The following is a 22,795-nucleotide window of genomic DNA, read 5'->3' as shown; positions in this document are numbered from 1 at the left end:
CCTGAAATACATTTCTATTAGATATTATGTATATTTAGTACATTAACATAAACAAGAAAGACTTACTGTAGAACAAAGAAAATGAATACAAGAATAAATAATGGCTGATTCATTTCAAACATTCTTTATACTACATGGGCTATTCTGCAACAGCAGAGAGAAGAGTCTTAAGTGCATAGGTACAGGAGCCTGGGAGAAGGGGAGGTAAAATGGACAACGCTAACTTGAAATAGTATCTCAAAATGAGAAAAGATGCAAGCCTGCAATTAATAACCCATCAAAAGATCACTGGTTGGGGGGAGTCACGTGATGTAGGCAAGGACAGCTGCGTTTTCACGTGTTCTGGCACTGCTCATCGTTTATTTTTTTTAATCCTGCTGCACAGTCCATAATTATTTAATCTAGATATATATATATTATTAAATATGTGCTACATTCGTGGGAGATCCTGACTAAATTTGAAGATAGCCAGCTTGGGACCCAGTTTGCAGTGGCAGTTTCGTTGACGAGCAGGCCTACACTTCAGCAGTGCTGTAGGCATCGCAATGATGGTTGTGTCCAGGATCATGAACATGAAAAAAGACTGCAATTTTTTTGTTATTAGAACTTCTGGTGTTGTTGGAGTACGGGGAAATATGCACTGGTGCACACCAGATGTGGCTGACTAATTCTTGGATATCTAGCTTTTTTTGTTTGGTCTTCTTTATTTACTGTGTGGATTACTGGATTATTTGGCTCATGGAATATACAGTGAGCATATCATCCTGTTGTTAAAGATTTATTTGATGAGAGAAAATGGGTGAAATCTCATTGATGGCAAGGCCTAAGTGGCACTTCTGGGATGCTAAACAAAGTTTGCTTTGTTCAATGTACAAAAGTGATGCAAGTATCCTTGGCCTGTCAGCCTTTATTCTAATGTGTCGTTGATCCTAATTTAGTTCAATAGAGTAGGTAAAGGCAGTAGTAATTATCCAGGTCAGGTAGAGGCTACGTTGGTCAGGGGAGTAGGTCACCTCTCAGAGATGGCCCGTTTTAGGGGCTTTTAACTACTCTCCTTCTTGAGACTTGGCTCACCTGGGGATAGAGTACCCAATGGCTGCAGGGCCGGAGTACATGTCTAAGCGTTTTGGTTCAGCATTTTTCAAGTCTTTCTTCAGTTGGAGATTAGGCTAGATGGAGGAGTAGGTCACCCTCCTCCAGTGGTTTTTATATACTGCCTTCCAGATTGTCCTTTGTCTTGAGCTCCTCTGGGGGTGTTCCTCTCTGGGGTTTCCTTTCTTCATCTGGGCAGGTGAGATGCTGATACGGGCTCTGACTTTTAATATTTACTTCTAGAGGCTTTCCCTTATCTTATCAGGAGGAGGAGAGTTATATGACTCCCAGAGATATCCTATTGATGGGTGTCTTGATGATTATTCTTATCCTTGTCAGTAGGGTTTCTTTGGTGGAAAATGGTTGAGGTTTTGCAGTGATTAAGGGACCTGAGCAATGCCTCTGAAATGGCCGAAGGGAGAGGTCTGTTGTGTTGCAAGAATCCTCAGCTTACTGGCTCCAGTATACAAGAACGTACACTGCCACACCATGTACCAATGGTGCTACCCCGATGCTCCCCTTTTTCTGGGGTACCCTTTCGTTGCTTTGAGGTCTGGGATGTGGAGTTATGTTCCAATTGGTTGTATTTTCCCCCTATATAGCTGTTATGCTGTGGAGGAGGGAGTGCACTATGCTGCAATGTGCTTATGACTTTATCCCATTTACCTGAGAGCCCCCACTTTTCAGGTATCCTTTCATTATCCATTAGAAAAGGAGATGTTGACTACAATAATTGATAATCTGAACCATTTATGAGTCTTTGCTGCTCTTTTCTGGGTGTACATATGGAATAATGATCACTGTACTGTATTAGATTTTGGGAATTTGCTGCATCTTGTGGTAAAATATAGGATGGAAAACCCTTAATAAAACATTTTTAAAAAGAACATGCAAAGTATTCTACCATCCTGCTCACCGCAAGAATCAGAGCAGGCGAGGGACAGCTAATGGGAACGTCGGTTGATTTCGGGTGGGATTTTCTGGCCTCGGTCAAGTGAAATCCAGCTCGTGGTGTTTTGGTACAAGATAGGTTAGGAAGTAGAGGTCAAATGCCCTTGTCAAGACGCTCACAAATGTACCACACATGTAGATGTAACATAAGCACTCTCTTCTACAGTAAGGAATACTCAGCTAATGACTAAACCAATTGTGCAGCTGATTTGTAAAATCAAGCCCAGGAAGATTCTGCGTTTTATCTGCAGTCTATGGTGAGTTAGAGGATCTTGGCTGAGCGGCGTTGGATGCCACAATTGGTCTACCTGCTCTTGCATTAAGGAGGAACGTGAAAAAGAACAACAGTTCCAACATCTGGTACTGTCCAATGGCTCCTATTAGAAGTACCCAGATGCACCCAGGAACACTCTTAGCAGTAAACCTTCATCCCCAAATTCGTCCATCAGAAACTGTCAAAGCCTTAAACTAATAATATTCATTTATTCAAAGTTTCAGAGCGTGATTTATTTCAAAAATAGAATTGGAGATGGGAAGACTACAAGGCAGAAAATACAAACCAAAAATGAGAGCTGGTCTGTATTTGTGCATAATCTTCTTTTAACAGCCCATTTCCATGGCATTTTCTTACTCTGTTCTGAGGCAAACAGCAGTTGGTTAAATACACTTAAAATGCTCTCTTATTGCACACAGTAGACACATGAAACTCACCAATATTTCAAGTAGCTGCTGTGAAACACAGCATTGCATTTCAGACCTATGTAAATAGTTTCATTTGAGCCATCTGCCGCTTTATTATCAGAGTAACATAGAAACAGGGTAACCCATTCAACCATCCTATTAGATCATGGTTGATCTGTGCCTCAACTCCATTTAATTGCCTTTCATTTCCCCTGATACATTGCTTAACAAAAATCTAAATCTATCGATCTCGGTCTTAAAAGCAGAAACCACAGACTTTTGGGGAACATTCCAGATATCCATTACCTTTATGCAAAATAACTGCCCTTTTAATTTCACGTCCAAAAGGCCTAGCTCTAATTTTAAGATCAACTCCTGTTGTTTAGAAATAGGCACTCGGTTTACACCCATCTAATCCCTTGATCAATTTAAATATACTGATCAGATCACCCCTCAATCATTTAAAGCTCAAGGGAATACAAGCTGTGTGTTGAACACTATTGTCATAAAAGAGCACATACAGAGGCCAGGTGCAGTGCAAATGGACCAAATTCAGTTCTGATCCATTTTAGAATCCCTACAGTACAGAAAGAGGCCATTTGGCCCATCAAGTCTATACCAACCACAATTCTCCACAGGCCCTATTCCCATAAACCCATGCATTTACCCTGCTAATCTCCCAACACTAGGATCAATTTAGCATTGTCAATTAACCTAACCTGCACATCTTTGGATTGTGGGAAGAAATCAGAGCACCTGGAAAAAACCCACACAGACATGGAGAGGAAATGCAAACTCCACACAGACAGTGACCCAAGACCATTATTGAACGTGGGATCCTGGCACTATGAGGCAGTAGAGCTAACCACTGTGCCACCCATAAAATGGTCCACTGGATGGGACTAACCAAAACATGGATCATGAGCAGGATGACAGTATAGATTTAATTGGAGTAATATAACAAAGTGGCCAATTGTGTGTCGGGTGCATCTTGAGTGCTCTGCTTTATTTGGAATATGGTTGATCCTTTCAGCAGAACCTGGTAAACTGTGAGACCAGTTTTAGAAGACCATTAAAAGCCACACCTTAATATTAGCACCTTCTGAGAACTGTTATTCTGCCAGTAATAGAGGTGAATATCGTTTGTTGGAATAGTGGAATAGCTAACATTACAATAGTGTTTGTAAACAAAGATATAACCTTTCAAAGAAAGTTAGATGATTATTTAAAAAATGAATTCTTTTACCAAATAATTCATAAAGAAGCAGGATTATTACTGAAAAAAGTGCAAATGAGAAAAAAGAATGGAAATTGGGACCATTTGCTACTGCCAATTGAAGAGCTTGAATCAACACAAATGCAATGACTCAACTGGCCTCCTCCTGCATTGGAAGTTCTATGGTGCAATAACAAACTAATATTTTAAGATACTGGAGGTACAAAACATCTAATCAGATTTCTCTCAGTCTTACATTACTGTAGATAAAAGCAGCAGATTCTGCCCCTTAATTAGCTTTGTCAGCTTTAGTTTGCATCTTTTTCTTCCCTTGCATTGCAAGGAGTCTCAGAGCTACTATAATCCCAAGATCACCACCACTCTGTTCCCATCTCACCACCTAAGAACAACCTTAGAACAGCCAAATCTCTCATTAGCCACCCTGCCATCTGAAAGACAAATTTTAAACCACACTTTTAAGCTGTGCTATTGGCAATTAAAAGTAGGATAAAGGATGTAAAGACAATACAATTTCAAGTCATTCTCCAGAGAGTTAAGCTTATTTAGTAAGCCTGCGCTTCTCAAGAATGGTTCAAAGAGTATCTAAAGTTTTCTAGAACTGAGAAGAAAATGGAGTGGGGAAAGATGGTGTTGGTAGTGAGAATAGAGAAAATGTCATTAATTGGCATTTTATCAGAAAAACAATATATAGGATTAGGTAGAATTTGCACAGAAACAAGCCATTCAGTCCAGTTAGTCTATGCTGGTTTATGCTGCTTTATGTAAGCATCTTCCACCCCAATTTCATTGAATCCAATCAGCATAACTACCGATTCCACAAGTCCTTATATTCTTATCCAGATATGTTATTCACCTCAACTACTTCTTGTGGTAACAAGTTCCACATTTAACCACTAAGAAATTCAGGAGAAACCTCTTTATTCAATGAATTTTATTTGAGACTAACTATTTGTGATCCTTAATTTTGGACTGTTGTACAATACCTAGCCAGTTATTAAATGGCATTTTAGAGGCCGAAATGCAGGCCTCTAGTGAAGAATGAGACTGAGTGCAAAAGAATCTCATGTGCAAAAATGAAAAAGGTAGTGCATACAGGAGGAAAGATGATAGCAATATGAAAAAATTCCATAAGAGTTGGTGAAAACATTGTTCAGTATGATACTGAGCCAACCAGATTAGGGAAAGGATGATTCACAGCATTATCAGTAACCTTTCCAACTGGGTCACTGGGTATTGATCAATGTGACTAATTTACTTGTAAATTCTCTCCCCACATTCCCCCAGTCCAAGCGGACTGGAACCAATTAGAATTACAGAATTATTTCTCCTTGAAATTTTCTGTAATATAAAATAGGATTTAAAGTAACAATTTCTGCACCAATGTGCTACAGCTACAACACAAGCATGGGCTTTTTGGTGACTGAATCAGGTGCCTTGATATCTCAATTTAAACACCCAATACAATCCCTTTGTATTATATAGTTGTTTTGAAAACTCTGATCCTCTATTTTAAGAGGTAAAGAACTGAAATAATATTTCAACCACTCACAAATTGTATTAAGTAGAGAAAACTGAAGAGTTCCAGGTTTAAGAAAACAATATTATAATTCAACAGCTCATTCTGTTCAGAATCATACTGCAATTGAGTTTTTTCCCTAAATAAGCCCAGCATTTTAAAATTTCACTAAAACACCGAAAAGGTTAACTATCTTCCATTCTCACATCTACTATAAATACCTCTGTTCATCCAAGTCCATTTCTGATCTTGTCACCAACAGCTGTGTAGTTATTAAAACCAAGCAACTTTCTTAATTTTAGTTTAATGAGTTGTTAGCCCCTGTGAACAAGATGGAACATTTCTAATGTTGAGACTCTACACACCACTTTGCATTTTAGAGTGTATAATATCATGCCACATTTGAAAGATGCTGTTTAATTTTACTCTCTACACATACAGCTCAAAACCAAACTTGGCACCAAGAGGATTCGGTGTAAGGGGGCCAAGATGATGCTATATGTAAGCAATTTGATCTATGAAGGAAGGCGAATGAAGTTGCGCCTGTCCTCACTGGAAAACAGAACACTCCAAAATCTATTGAAAGGAAGTCCACAGAATCACTGAGTCTGCACCAACTTTCCAAATGAACATCTTATCCATACCCACCCCCTCCACCCTATTCCCACACATGTACCATGGCTAATCCACTGAACCTACACATCCTTAGACCCTAAGGGATAATTTATGACCAATCCACCTAACCTGCACATCTCTGGACTGTGGAAGGAAAACGAAGCACCCAAAGGAAACCTACACAGACACAGGAAAAATGTGCAAGCTCCACACAGTCACCCAAGGCCAGAATCAAACTCAAGTCCCTGGCACTGAGACATTGTGCTAACTACTATGCCACTATACCAACTCTACGAGAAGCCAACAAGAAGTTTTCAAAAATTCTACAAGGTCATTGATAATGATCTATTACTTCTACTGATAGTAGTTTTGACACCAAAAGACTAGCACACATAATAATTTAAACTTCTGTAAATCTTTTTAAAAATTTATTAGTGTCACAAGTAAGTTCACACACTGCAATGAAGTTGCTGTGAAAATCCCCTAGTTGGCACGCTCCGGCTCCTGTTTGGGTACACTGGGAGTGAATTTAGCATGGCCAATGCACCCAACCAGCATGTCTTTCAGAGTATGGGAGGAAACCAGAGTACCCGGAGAAATCCATGCAGACAGAGAGAACACGCAGACTTCACGCAGACAGTGACTCAAGCCGGGATTCAAACCCAGGTCCCTGGCACTGTGCGGCAGCAATGTTAATTGCTGTGCCACAGTGCCGCTCAGGTGAAAAAGGAAACAATTCAGCTGCAACTTGCCAGTCCCCTTTAGTTGCATAGGCAGAGATGGCAGCCAATCAAGCATAAATCCCATAAACTGGAAAATGAGATGAACAACCTATGCTTCAATGGTGTTGGGTTGAAGACAAAACAATGGCCAGGACACCACAGTCAATACTTTCCTTTGAGTAGTGCTTTGGGAACTTTTAAGTCCATTGGAATAGACATGTTTGGCATTCATGGCACTTCCAATAATCCAGCAGTTCCTCAGCATTGCATTTGAGGGGTCAGCCAGATTGTGCGCTCAATTGCTGGAACAGGGCTTGAACCTCTGACAGAGAGCTAATAATTGATTTCATAAATAACAACTTGATGCATTCCTGGAAAAGAGGACAGGTGAACAAAAGGGAATGCAATCAGCCTAAAAACGCAAGACAAAATATTACTAATATTCATATCCCAAACGACTCGAACACCATATCTTGCATTTGTGTCTTACTTAAACTCTGACTTCATAGCTCAGTGATAATCAGGCAATTACTTGTGTTTTTAAATATCTGTAGTTCATTCTTTGCTATTACATAAAATGGAAGCATCAAACCAAGCATCAAGTAGAATGATTACTTGACATAACCATTTGAATAGAAGTCTTCCTTTGGCACAAAAATCAAATTTCTTGATCCCAAGGCAAAAATGTGACAAGCAACCTATAAACTTTGTTCTAGAATTTGACTAGCTGCATTAAATGCACACAATACTTGTATTCAGCAGGATATGAGCTAAATCCATCATATTTTTCTTTGCCTCAGTGGTAGAACAGTTTAATCCAAAAAAATGCAAGTTTTGGCCTTGTGAGTCACAAGGAGATGTTCCAGAAAGCCTTGGGCTATATTTATGGGCAGCATGGTGGCACAGTGGTTAGCAATGCTGCCTCACAGCGCAGGGACATGGATTTCAGCCTCAGGTCACTGTCTGTGTGAAGTTTGCACATTCTCCCTATTCTATGAGGGTTTCCTCTGGGTGCTCCAGTTTCCTCCCACAGTCCAACGGTATGCAGGTTAGGTTTACTGGCCAAGTAAAACTACCCCTTGGTGTCAGGGACATTAGGAAGGTAAATACATGGGGTTACAGGGATAGGGCCTGGGTGGGATTGTCACTGATGCAGGCTCAATGGGCTCAATGGCCTCCTTTTGCCTTATATGCATTCTATTATAGAGTTTAAATTCATATTCCAGTAATCTAACTATCTTCCCACTTGATACCAACAAATCTCAAATCTTGAGGCTCCACTTTAGGATTTAGCCAAAGTAGTGCAGAACAAGAAATAAATTTAAAAATTCAGTCACAGCGAATAAGAGACAGTAGCTTTCTTGACTTTAGGGGCTGATTTTGAGGTGGTATATTTAGAAGGGCTTCTCCACAGTCAGTGGCACTCCGTTTAGCAAACAGATTAATGTTTATTTTAAAATTGAAAAAACATGATTAAAACTTTACTTTTGCATAAAACAAAACCAATTGATATTAAGAACTAACCTCTTTCTTACTGGTCCATCTTCATTTTCAGATGAGCTTGCATCATTTCCATCTCCTTTCTGTGAAGTGTGTGACCCATCGTCTTTCCCATTTTCAATTGTCACCTCAGGTGACAGTATCGATCCATTTGAGGAACCATTGCTGAGTGAACCTGCATGGTGAAAAGTCTGTAGCATTAGTAACTGTATTAACAACTTATAGACACTTTTATTTTAAAAATCATTCATTGATAGTTTTTGCTGTTTTCAAAAAGGACACTTATCAAATCACATTAAAGGTTGCCAAGTCTCTTTATATGCACATGCTTGAGGATCACAGTGGCCAAGCAATGATGGACAGGGTAACTTTTTTTTTAAGGGCGCTGTTGGTTCGTTTCACCTGTTCCCACCTTTTCTCAGGTATTAGGTTGTCTGTGCCTTACTGTTGGTGAGGGAAGTCTTAATGCTTGGGCCTCTTCCATGAGAAGGGTCTTGGCTACGTGGCACTTTGATCCTCTATACAAGGTCTCAGTCCCAATGCAAAAAACCTACGGGAATGAGGAGGCACTCCATATTCATTTGGAGGGAGACCTTTACTGGATCCATCAACCACAATGATAGCTGTGACTTAAAGTGAGCCCAGTGGAATAAATGGGTACTCTAATTGGCAGGTTACTCTATTGGTGTCTTGCAAGGATCTCCATTTGGGCCTTAACTATTGGTCATCTCTATTATTAGGTGGTGGGAAAGAAAGCCACATATCTAAATATGATGATAGACAAAGATAGACAACATTATAAGCATGAATGTTTAAAAGATACTGCTAAATTCAACAAATGGGTAAAACCCATGGATTTCATGTAGGCAATTCTAAGATCATTCACTTTCAACCCAAACAGGATAGAGCAGGGTTTTTCCACACGATAGAAACCTGGAATCTAGGTCCAGCTAGGTGGAGGCCCAAAGAAACCAAAAGAGTTCTGAAACATAAGATTCTTAAAATATCAACATGCACAGAAAATAATCAAAGATTAACATACAGCTGGTATGTATTCCTTGGGGACTAAGTGGGTAGAATTCATACTTATTACATAAAGTCCTGTTTTGCCCTAGAGTATTGAGAGCAGTTCTGTGCACCACAATCCCAGAAAGATATATTGGTCTTGGAGGGAGTTAAGCTTTGTCCTGGACTCCAAGCATTAAATTACTTGGAGAGGTTAAACATATGTACTCCCTAGAATTTAGTAGGTTAAGGGTTGATTCAATCAAAGTCTTCGAGACAGTAAATTATCTATTCTATCCTGGGGAGGTGATGGTGTAGTGGTAATGTTACTGGACTAGAGGTCCAGGCTAACGCTCTGGGGCACAGGTTGAAACGCCACCAAGCAGACTGTAGAATCTAAATCCAATTAATAAATCTGAAAGTTACATTGGCAGTTCTCGAATCCTCTGGGACTCTTCCAGAACTTAAGGATTCTTGGAAAATTACTACCAGTGTATCCACCATCTCTGTAGGTATTTCCTTTTATAGGAAGCAGTTTCAAACCACTAAAAAGGGTAATGAAACCAGAAAGGAGACCACCCAGCGTCAACCTAAGCACCACAAACCATACGTACACACCCAGCCCTGTCAACCCTGCTAAGTCCTCCTTAATAACATGTGGGGGCTCGTGCCAAAATTGGGGAGGCTACCACACAGGCTATTCAAACAACAACCTGACAAAGTAATTCTCACAGAACCTTACAATACAACCGATGTACTAGACACCACCATCACCATTCCTGGAAATAACCTGTCCCACCCACAGGACAGACTCACTTGAGATGATAACACAATGGCACATTGCCCTGGGAGTTCTCAACATTGACCGGACTCCATGAAGTCTAATGGCATCAGTCAAATATAGGTAAGGAAACTGTCATCAAGTGGCTCATTAGCACCACTACTGACTGAGCTGGCTAAATTTCAAAGAACATAGCTGCCAGCCTAGGTCTGTGACTGGCAGTGAGGGAATCAACAAGTAGGAAAAATCTATTCAACTTCATCCTCACCAATCTACCCCTCACAGATGCATTTGTCGGAGTACTGGCAGGAATGACCACCACACAGTCCTTGTGGAGACAAAGTTCCATCTTCACATTGAGAATACACTATCAGTTAGACAGCACAAGCACCTTGCTAGATAGGATAGGTTTCAAACAGATGCAGCAACTCAGAAATGGGCATTCATGAGGCACTGTGGCCCATTAGCAGTAAAACTGCATTCAACCACAATCTGTAACTTCGTCACCCAGCATATCTCCCACTCTACCATTACCATCAAGCCAGGTGATCAACCCTGGTTCAATGAAGAATGTAGGAGGGCATGCCAGGAGCAGCACCAGACATACCTAAAAGTTAAGCCTGAAACAAATGAACACCAGACTACTTTCATGTCAAACAACAGAAGCAGCATGCAACAGAGTTAAACAATCCCACCACCAAGGGATCAGATCTAAAGCTCTGTAATCCTACTACATCCCAAATCTTGAAAGGTGACGGACAAGCAAGCAACTAACAAGAAGGGCAAGGCTCTACAAACATCCAACCTTCAATGATGAAGGACTCCCAGCATATCAGCGCAAAAGACAAGGCTGAAACATTTGCAACCATTTTCAGCCAGAAGTGCCGAGTGGATGATCTTCTTGAGCTCTTCCTGCTACACAGATTGAAGTGGAGATGCTGGCGTTGGACTGGAGTAAACACAATAAGAAGTCTCGTGACACCAGGTTAAAGTCCTTTAACCTGGACTTAAACCTGGTGTTGAGAGACTTCTTACACTGATTGAAGTCATACCCAGCACAAAGGAAGATGGGAGCTGTGGTTGTTGGAGGTCAATCATCTCAGTCCAAGGACATCATTGCCGCAGTTCCTCAGGAGTAGTGTCCTAGGACCAATCCCCTTCAGCTGCTTCATCAATGAACCCTTCCATTATAAAGGTCAGAAGCAGGGATGTTCACTGATGATTGAAAATTTAACACCATTCGAGATGACTCAGATATTAAGGTAGTCCTCGTGTCCAAATCCAGAAAGACCTGAACAATATCCAGGCTTGGGCTGACAAATACCAACACTGTTTGCCCCACGAGTGCCAAGCAATGACCATCTCTAACAAGGCAAAATCTAACCATCTCTCCTTGCCATTCAATGGCATTATTATTGCTGAATTCCCCAATATCAACATTCTGGGAGTTACCATTGGCCAGAAACTGAACCAGTCTAGCCATATGAATGCAATATAGTCCCAAGATCAGGTCAGAAGCTGGGAATTTTGCAAGAGTAACTCAGCTCCCGACTTCCTTGCATCTAATAAGTTAGAAGCGTGATGGAATGCTCTCCATTTACCTCAATGAATTCAGTTGCAACAAGAAGCTTGACACTGTCTAGAATAAAGTAGCCTGCTTAATTGGCACCTCCCCATCCCTTTCTACATTCACTTCCTCCACCTTTGATGCAGTGGAGCACTTAGTATCATCTACAAGATGCACTGCAGCAACTCTCCAAGGCTCCTATGACAGCAACCACCAAACCTGCGACCTCTACTGCCTAGAAGGACAAGGGTAGCAAATTCATAGGAACACAATCATCTGCAAGTTCCCTGCCAAGCCAACACCATGCTAACCTGAAACTGCATGGTCTTTCCTTCACTGCCAGTTGGTGAAGATCATGGAATCCCTTTCCAAACAGCAGTATGGATGGATATTCCAACAGCACATGGACTGCAGTATATCAAGAAGGCTGCTCACCATCATCTTCTCAAGAGCAATTAGGGATGGGCAATAAATTAAAAAATTCTGTGACCAGCCTGAACGAGTAACTGACTTCATTAGTAAGCACATAAGAAATAGGAGGAGTAGGCCATCTAGCCCCTCGAGCCTGCCCCGCCATTCAATAAGATCATGGCTGATCTGTCGTGTCTCAGTTCCACATTCCCGCCCTCTCCCCATAACCCTTAATCCCCTTGCCTATCAAAATCCTATCAACCCGCGTCTTAAAAATATTTGGCGAGGCAGCCTCCACCACTTCAACGGGCAGAGAATTCCAGAGATTCACCACCCTTTGAGTGAAGAAGTTCCTCCTCAACTCCGTTCTAAACTGCCCCCCCTTTATCTTGAGGCTGTGCCCCCTAGTCCTACTGTCCTTTCTGAGCGGGAAGAGCCTCTCCACCTCTATCCTATCCATCCCATTCATCATCATATGTCTCAATGAGATCTCCCCTCATTCTTCTAAACTCTAACGAGTACAAGCCTAGTTTATTCAGCCTCCCCTCATAGTTCAACCCCCTCAACTCCGGTATCAGCCTAGTAAACCTCCTCTGCACTCCCTCCAAGGCCAAAATATCCTTGCGTAAGTGCGGCGACCAAAACTGCACACAGTACTCCAGCTGCGGCCTCACATAGAAGACTAATGTACCAAAGAAGCAAATATGCATGTTTCCCAACTGGAATTCATGGATGAACATGGATATCCATTGTTTTCTGAGGTCTAGGTCTGAGGCATTCAAATTAGGTAACCCTGCCCTATATGAGAGAGAGAGATGAGCTAAGGAGATCTACTGAAGATGCCAGAAGACAGTACTGGACCAAGCTAGAGTCCCAGGCTAGCCACACAGACCACTGCCAACTTTGGCAAGAGCTGCAAGACATAACAGACTATCAAGACATAGGCATGCAAAACCACCAGCTTCAACACACCCCTTCCTGATGAGCTCAATGCATTCTGTACCCATTTTAAGCAAGAGGTCAGCTAGAGAATGCCCTTCACCCTGGAAGCCTCAGATGAACCTGTATCTGAGGTCATCACTGCTGATGTCAGAGCAGCCTTCTCAAAGGTCAGCCTGTGGAATGTGACTAGCCCAGATGGGGTACCTGGATGAGCACCCAGATCCTGCACAAATCAGCTGGCAAGGGTATCCGCAGACATCTTCAACCTCTTTACAATAATTTGAGGTCCCCATCTGCTTCAAGACAACAACCATCATCCCGGTATCAAGGAAAAGCCTAGCAGCGTGTCTTATTGGTTCTGACATCCATCTTTATGAAATGCTTCAAAAGGTTAGTCATGGCACAAATCAATTCCAGCCTCCTGGTTTGCTTGGATTTACTACAGTTCACCTACTTTGCAACAGGTCCACAGCAGATGCCATCTCCCTGGCCCTGCTCTCAACCCTGGAACACAAAAACACTTACATCAGACTCCTATTTATTGACTACAGTTCAGTCTTCAACACTATAGCTACAAAACTCATCTCCAAACTCCGTGGCCTGGGGCTCAGCTCCTCCCTCTGCCACTGGATTTGAGACTTCATAACCCACAGACCACAATCAATAAGGATAGGCAACAGCTCCTCCACAACACCGATGCCCCACAAAGCTGTGTCCTCAGCCCCCTACTATACTCTTTATACTCCTATGACTGTATGGCCAAATTCCTCTCCAATTCAATTTTCAAGTTTGCTGATGACACCACAGTAGTGGATCAGATCTCAAACAATAATGAATCAGAGGACAGGTATGAGATAGAGAATCTGGTAAACTGGTGCAACAACAATAATCTCTCCCTCAATGTCAACAAAACGAAGGAAATAGTCACTAATTTCAGGAAGCGTCGTGGAGAACATGTCCCTATCTACATCAATGGGGATGAAGTAGAAATGGTGGAGAGCTTCAAGGTTTCAGGTGCCGAGATCACCAACAACCTGTCCTGGTCCTCCCCATGCTGACACTATAGTTAAGGCCACCAATGCCTCTACTTTCTCAGAAGACTAAAGACATTTGGCAAGTCAGCTACGACTCCCACCAACTTTTTCAGATGCACCACGGAAGGGGAATTTCACAGTAATTCATTGCCATGTTAATGTAAGCCTTATTTGTGACTAATAGATAAATAAACTAAATTTTGAGAAAGCATTCTTTCTGGTAGTATCACAACTTGGTATGGCTCCTGCTCTGCCCACAGCCTATAAAGGTCATGAATGAAACCCAGTCCATTATGCAAAGCAGCCTCCCACCCCCTGACTCTGTGTACACTTCCTACTGCCTAGGAAAAGGAGCCAGCATAATTAGGACCCAACGCACGCTGAACATTCTCTTTTCCACCATATTCCATCAGGAAAAGGATACAAACATCTGAGGTCATGCACCAACTGCCTCAAGAACAGCTTCTTCCTTGCTGCCAGACTTTTGAATGGACTTATCTTGCATTAATTTGGCCTTTCTCTACCCTCTAGCTATGACTGTAACACCACATTCCACATTCTCTCCTGTCGTTCTCTATAAATGGTATGCTTTGTCTATATAGCATGAAAGAAGCAATATCTTTCACCATATACTAACTAGTACATGTGGCAATAATAAATCAAATCAAATAAATGCTGGTCGAGACAGTGGCACCCACTTCCCGTGAAAGAATTTTTAAAAATCTGTTTCCTTTAAAGTGAAATAAGCTCTGCTTCCAGTAACTGCTAACTCTTAAGCACTGATCTTTTTTTCCCACCAGAAGCCTACATCTGAATTCTGCCCTTGTCAATTCAATCTGTTCACCACATAAATGGAGATTATCCCATACTTCCCAAATGCAAACATTCAAGAAAACTTATAAAATAATGCATCTTCAACTGTAAACAAAAAAAAGTGCTTTATCATGCCTCTGTAATTGCTGTCTTATCCACTCCAAATATTTCTGTTGTCTTTGATTGAGAATACAACCACCACAAAGAACATATAACAGTACGCAGTAGTGTTTTGGGGAACTTAGGTATCCTTCAAACTGATGGGACAAACACTGAGGTGTTGCGCCATGGTCATAGATAAAGTGTCAAACTACTATCCAAAAAACAAAATCCTTTCAAAAGATCAGATTTCTCACTGATTGGCATATGGAAAGGTTAACTCACTGCAATAAAATGATCCCTAAAACACAGACCTAGGTTTTCTGACCTGCATTTAGTCTAGTGCTGGCAGTAACCCACTAATCTGGAATGGATTGGTATTATAATTTAAGACACTGATGGCAATAAAGGTGGAGATCAAACATTAACATTCATCAGTTAAAATGCCTCAGACTTTATCCCATTTATCCAGGCTCAGTATACAGCGAAGCTTGAACTTGCACAGTAGCATTGAAGAAAATATCACAATATTCAGTAATGGGAAACTAAGTTTACATTTAAAAATCATGCCAGAAACAGGTGGTGAGCACAATATTCAAGACTGTCATTCTCCACAACATACACAGCCAGCTTGAACTTGACTCTAAACAACTGAGATTCTTCCCCTAATGATCAGCAAAGAGCAAGAAGTCAAATGACCCATTCAAGGATTAAAGGATCTCTCAAAGAGGTTGTAAACTGATCAAAATCAAAAATTTAATCAATGGATTTTTAATGGAACAACAGAAATATATAGCACACAAGCACCTTATCTGTGCCAGCTGTTTACTCAAAAATTAAAAATAGCATCTTGAACAAAGCAGGATTCCTTCCCTCTTTATTGTACTAGAGCATTTGCACGAATTCAAGTTTAAACCCACAACCTCCCAATTCAGAGGCAAGCATCTCCCAAGTGAACTAAAATGGCACAACACAGACTCACATATAGCCAGACTAGAGGGACAAGAACCATGGAGCAGGTGATTAATTTTTTGGCAGCCACTCAACAAATTAAATGTAGACAGTTCCACTTATGGGGCGGCACAGTGGCTAGCACTGATGCCTCACAGTGCTAGGGACCTGGGTTCGATTTCCTGGTTGGGTCACAGTTTGTGAATTCTCCCCATGTCCGTGTGGGTTTCCTCCGTGTGCTCCGGTTTCCTCCCACAATCCAAAAGACCTGCTAGTAAGGTGCATTGGCCACGCTAAATTCTCCCTCAGAGTACCCGAACAGATGCCAGAATGTGGCGACTAGGGAATTTCACAGTAACTTCAGTGCAGTAGAACCAATTTGTGACACTAATAAATAAACTTAAATAAACTTATGAGTTTAACAACAGGATCCAAGTTTTTAAAAAAATGTATTGTGCATCCTGCATTCCATCAACTCTGAGGGGGCAACAAGCCCATGGTTTACAAATTTGCTAGAGTGTTAAGACTATAAAAGGTGGTGCTGCTGATTCCAGAGGCCATGCATCTACCACTGAGCTCCTAGCTATGACTTTTAACACTACATTCTGCAATCTTTCGTTCCCTTCTCTGTGAATGGTATGTTTCGTCTGTAAGGCGCACAAGAAACAATACTTTTCACTATATGTTAATACATGCGACAATAATAAATCAAATCAAAGGCCATATGAACAGAACTGCCATGTTTTCTAGCTGCCAGTAATTCCATCTGAATGTACAGGTCTGGAAAATGGTTTGACCTCATGGCCTGTAGACACTCTCCCTAATAACAAGAAAGCAATATGGATACAAATACGACATATGGGAGGTGTTTTAGGTTTATTAGGAATGTTGTGCAATCAGCCTCAGGATAAAACAAAGCTGTTTCTACAGCACTTGGGACAGCACCAGCAAGGGGAGGTGGGCTTGGAAAGTAGGGCGCAAGAATCATTCGGATTGTTAACTGGTTTTGTCTGCCGCACTGAAAGGATGAATAAGCCCAGGAGGTTGGACAGAGCCTGTGCCGTTGCGCTCAATTTACAGAAATGCTGTTGTAAAGACATGAGCAAATTTATAAAAAGGAATTCAGTCTGCAGTTAAACCTGAGTAACTTGAAGAACACTACTCGATGAATAGTGTAATTTAAAAGGCAATTTGCAGAGAATTTCCATTTTAATGTAAACTATATATGGTGAATCACAGATGATTGCATAAAAAATAAATCAACAAACAGCATATGAGTCTTTCGCTATAGTTCTTCAGTTGCAATTTACATAGCAACAGCAAGTTAAGAATTCTCCTTCCCTGGAATGCCTGTAGGGACTTCTTGGATGGTTGAATCCTAATGGTTTTCCTTATCAGTACTGATCTTAATATTCAGTCTAGAGAAACTAGAGAAATTTGCAGCACAGAAAGCAACCATTTGACCCATTGTGTCAATGTCAATCTTTACTGAATTAACCCAAAACTAATCTCACCAACAAACTCATCTCACAGCCTTGCATTTTCCTGCAGTTTATTTATCTGATTATTTCTTCGTAAAAATAATGCAGTTGTCTCTGCCTCAATAACTCTCTATGACAAATGATTCCTTGTTCTAAAAACTCCACCAACTTCTCTCAACTTCTTCAGGTGATGAATTCAAACTGAGGATCCCTCCAGTCACATAATCTCCAATCAGGGAAACTGTTTTTTTTGCCACCCCAACCAAATAATTGGAAATAGATTTTCTGTAGCATCCCCCCATTAATATCTGACTTATAATCACATTGATAGGAGGTCCCTGCCTTCGCAGATTGAAATAAAAACTGCAATACTGAGCTATTACAGACAAGGAAGTCCCAGATTCAATTTATAATGAAACAGAATATCTTGGTAGATTCATTACAAAAAGCTTCTATGCATAAGGCAATTGATATTTTTTCTGATTTATTTTATCTCTGTATTAAATTAGTCCAGGCTCCTGCATCTAATCTACTATCATGATTCATGTAGCACAAGTGAAAATGTGGATATTTAGTACAGATACCACCTCGTTCAGTTATGGTGGCGTCTATGACGAAATAAATAGCTTCTCTCTCTCCAGAGCCACCCAAGAAAAATGAAAGCCTGGGTGAAACACCAACCAAATAACTTTTCAGGAGAGAGGTTGAGAGTAGGAGGTTGAGGGAGGAGAGAGACGAGAGAACAGGATGTGGTAAATAAATCTGATTACATTTGAGAAAGGCGATAATATTGTACTGTACACATAAGAGTATGGCAGCACAGTGAACAATTTCAATAATCTGAATCCCAGTGAAGACAGTAAATTAATTCAACCAATGAATTAAGATTGCACAAAATAATTCAACATGCATAGCGCCTATAAAATCGGTTTATCCTTCACATAGGCCTAAACACTGAAAAATTGAAAATTCACATATCCGATCATGAGATAAATTTACAGAATTGCCCTGTTGTACCTCCAAAACCATTCTACAGAATAAGTGTTTCCGCATTGGTATAATTTCAACTTCAGCAAACACTGCAGAAGAGGTACTACAAAAAAAAACAAAACAAAACATCCTAGGTTGATGTACCTTACAAGTAAAAAAAACTAGAGTAAGGAGAAAAACAAACCAGGGATTCTGACACTTCCTGCGACAAATGCTACTAATGTAGAAGGCCACAAAAAGTAAAAGAGCCCCAAAACTGAAACATAAGGGAAGACATTCCCAAAACACTATACTGATTGTGGAACCCCCATCTCAACAATGTAACATTCCTCTTCTTGATGAGGTTTCATCTTGTATAATGCTATGTGAGGACAATTTTAAAAAAGGATGGGCTGCCTTTCTGCTGCAGGATCTATTGGCAAATTAGCGAATGGCATTTTTTTTAAAGTGGTGCAGACCCATCGGTTAAGGGAGAGTGAGAGATAATTATTTTTCTAGAGTAAATAATGCTCAACAAAATTGGCTGGCCACCAAAGCTGCTCTAAAAGGTTAAACAAAGAACGTTAACACAAAAGACAAGATTAGTACTGGAAATACTGCATTAAAATGTCCGGGTACTGCTCACCGGTAAGAATCAAATGCTTCCTTGCCATAGATGCAAGCAGCAGTATGCAAGATTAAAATCGGAGACACAGAATCGGTACAACAATGCCACACACGAAAATACAACAGTGCGCAACACATCCGTGAAGATGAACGCCAATCGAGACAGCATGCGGCTGAACCAGCTCGCTAAGAATGAGTTAAATGCACATACATTAGCAGTCAAAAGCAACACATTATCTTGAATGCACGAGCATTCAAGCCATTATTGATGGAATACTGGAGTCATGCCTACGTGAGCATTGCTTTAGCAGACATATACAAGCGAACATCCTTTACGATTATAAAATACACAAGTGGTGTTTTAACAGTACATAGCCCTTCCCGATATCCTTGATCAACAATCTACATTTTCTCCTGGATCGTGCACCTTGGCCTGTAGTAGACGGCAGGTGGTGGATGGTAGACATCGTCACAGCCTCTGCCGATGGCATTTCCTGGCCTACTTAGTGAGCCACTAAAGCAGAATTCAAGATGAACCCCCCGTTGATTTCCACTTCCATCAGCCTGATTCTTCACTGCTGTTGAATGCTGCACCACATGACCCAGGTGAGCTAAGCAACTCGCTGGCTCAAGGAATCCAAAGTGCGAATGCAAACAGAAGCTTGGAATTTAAAAAAAAACCCAAGCACGCTCTTCTGTCTGAGACAGGGAACAATTTAACTGAATTGGCTGTAAACACTTTAGGAATTTAAAGAAACACACAGATTTAAACTATGGTTTAAACAAAAGGCATATTTATTGCCAATTAGTACACAGGCTTGCAGACTAGCCTTTGAGAATTGCATCTTTTACGTGTCAAGCAAACATCTGCTGTAGCTCAGCGTGAAAAGACTCACGTGATCACTGCACGGCTTCAGTTTAGCAGGGAAATTTGTTTGCAGCAGTCCCACAAATTAATGTTTTAGCTCCTTTCCCTCTTCACTATTGAAACTCGGCTCAAGCATTGCTTTTTAAAGCTTCTGTATTCCTTTCCCAGAAGACTGATTTAACTAAACGTATTCTTACTGATTTGATTTGCTCAAGTATCCCAGCCATCCAAAAACGTAGCAAAAACTTCTGAAGGTATTCCAAAGTGCTAGCAAAGGCAGAAATATAATTGTATTAGTAACTAGAATCTGAGGTGATCATGCAAGTGAGAAATCAATTCCGTCCTATTAGCAGAAAATAAATGAATACATGCAAATGTAGCAGTTATCAAATTGTGTACACTGTCCAGGTAAGGTTTAAAAATGTGCAAGCGCAGGCAGACCAGCTGGCGTCAACCCTATCTCTCTTTTTGTATACACGGACATGCTGTACCTTGTAATGGTAGCACAGTTTGTCTTTGTGGCCTCCCATATTCCCAATTTGGCAATTGCAACCAAACAGCTTGGCAGGGAACCAAGCAAGGTCACAAAAAACTTCTCCAGAGTAAAAACAAACCTACATTCTGCTCACAAATGCCTCTTCATAGCCAGTTCAATATAATGCACGGCACGGCAGGAGGTTAGATAGCTTCAGAGCAGGAATGATCAGAGGTGAAACATAAAGCCATGGGAGGAAGATTTTCAAAAATGATAAATGGGCTTTGGAGGGAGTAGGGATGCTTTAAAATAACAAAGATTCAGTTCCTGATTTTCACCAAGAATACTATGTGCCTTAATTCACATCACCTTCGCTGAGTTCCTTTTTCACATCACAGCGGAAGAAATAAGCCCACCTTCTTTACTAGGATAAGTAGATGGATAGGTGCAGCGAGCTATGAAGGAGGTGTTCATCTTGTGCCAACTACAGACTAATTACTCCTCTACCTTGTTCAGCAATGCTTAGATCAATAGCAGCATTCTTTCTCAGCTCAGTACAAAGCAAAGCTCCAACCAAGTATCTCCCTTAGTTAGTATGGCTCAGTGCCACAACATAATGGAACAATCTTCTCTCTTTCAAAACAGTTCAATTGTGAACTTGCAGATAAATATCTTCACAAACCTTTGCAAAACTATCCATATATGAAGTTGAAAGATTCAACATACCAAACAATTTATTTTCATAGAATCACTGCAGTACAGGAGGCGGCCATTTGGCCCATGGAGTCTGCATCAATAACAATCCCACACCAGCCCCATCTCATAGGTCTTTACGTATGCTATCTCTTGACACTAAGGGGCAATTTATCATGGCCAATCCACCTAACTAGCACATCTTTGAACTGTGGGAGGAAACCGAAGCACCCGGACAAATCCCACACAGAGGATTTGCAGTCACCAAGGTCGGAATTGAACTGGATCCCGAGCACTGAGGCAGCAGTGCTAACCACTGTGTCACCATGCCGCAGCTTTTCTGATTACTAGTTAAAAGAGCTGAATAGTTTTATTCAATATTATTTGCTTTGCTTAAGAAATATCTACCGTCGTCTCTGGTTTAACAAAGTTTGAGTTGTCTGTAACATCGAGTCTGGATGACCCTTCAATTCCTTTCTGGCATGGGTTGCAGCAAGACCCAGCAGCTCTGAAGAAGAGTCATCCATACTTAAAGTATTAGCTCCACTCTCTCTCCACAGATACTGTCAGACCTGCTGAGATTTTGCAGCATGTTCTGTTATTGTTTCAGATTCCAGCATCTGTAATAATTTGCTTTACCCTATATTTTCAGGTAATCAAATGGGGTCAAATCAGGTATGGTAGTATTAAAGCAAATGCCAAAAAAGCTTGGTCAAAGAGGATTTAAGGAATGCCTTAAAGGATGTGAAATAGAAAGGTAGAAGGATGCTGCCCCAGATTTTGGGGCCTAGACAACTGACAGTATAGCCAATGGTGGAGTAATTAAAATTGGGAATGCACCGGAGGCCAGAATTAGAGGAGCACAGATGTCTTTGACATTTGAGAAATTACAGGTGATATAGAGAGGGGTGAGGCCATGTTTGGTTTTGAAGACAAGAGAATTTTAAAGTCAGGACCAGGAGCATATGCAGGCCAGTGAGCACCAGGGTGATAAAAGGAAGGAGACTTAATGACAGTTTGGACAAGAAGAACAGAAAATGGTGAAACCAAAAAGAAATCATACCTTCAAATATGTGAACAAATAAAACATGTTGGGATGCTGCCAGGTGGTTTTTTTTGTGGGGGAGCAGGAGAGGCAGCCAAACAAGAAACTGTCCCTGAGGCACTGTTCCCATCTTTCAGTCACAGTCTAAAAATAATCCAGGTCCAACCCCTGCCCTATGCGGAACTATCTAAACTCAGTGTTAACAGGTGCAACAATTAGCAATAAGTACCTCCAGTAAGTCTTGAAAACTGGTTCAAAGGGTCCTGACATTGTATAAATGAGAAATGTGTGTATAGGACAGGTGTGACAAAAAGTGCCAAGCTTAGCATCGGCTGTGAACAGATGGACTACAGCAATTCCAGGTGGCAGCTCACTATTACCATCTTGGGAGTAATAAGGGATGGGCAACAAATGCTGGCCTTGTTAGCAATACTATAAATTATAAATATAAGAATAAATATTGTACATGATTACGATTTGCGAATTACAGAAACTAAAGGAACCATGACTACCACAGATGGGACTGTTCCTCACTGAGGAACACAGTAAGAAGTCTCACAACACCAGCCTGAAGTCCAACTCATGTGAGTGACCTGACGAAGGAGCAGCACTCCGAAAGCTAATGGCGTTTGCTACCAAATAAACCTGTTGTACTTTAACCTGGTGTTGTGAAATTTACTGTGTTTACCCCAGTCCAACGCCAGCATCTCCACACCATGA

At 41.0% G+C, this 22,795-nt stretch overlaps 1 protein-coding gene across 3 annotated transcripts in view; it reads right to left on the bottom strand.

Moving 5' to 3' along the window:
- Window positions 1-22,795, bottom strand: part of jarid2b (jumonji and AT-rich interaction domain containing 2b) — a 457,810-nt gene that overhangs the window by 184,870 nt on the left and 250,145 nt on the right. For all 3 annotated transcript variants that reach the window (XM_080204352.1, XM_080204361.1, XM_080204370.1), the window contains exon 3: window positions 8,339-8,489. Coding sequence is in view for 1 of the 3 variants with exons in the window: in XM_080204361.1 (XP_080060487.1) it covers window positions 8,339-8,489 (151 nt within the window). In the remaining 2 variants the exon portion in view is untranslated. The remainder of the gene's footprint in view (window positions 1-8,338; window positions 8,490-22,795) is intronic.

The sequence above is a fragment of the Carcharhinus amblyrhynchos genome, chromosome 2, assembly GCF_965287045.1.
Source record: "Carcharhinus amblyrhynchos chromosome 2, sCarAmb.v2.hapA, whole genome shotgun sequence".
Taxonomy (NCBI): domain Eukaryota; kingdom Metazoa; phylum Chordata; class Chondrichthyes; order Carcharhiniformes; family Carcharhinidae; genus Carcharhinus; species Carcharhinus amblyrhynchos.
Note: the sequence above shows the minus strand (reverse complement) of the source record. Positions and strands in the feature narration are given on the sequence as shown.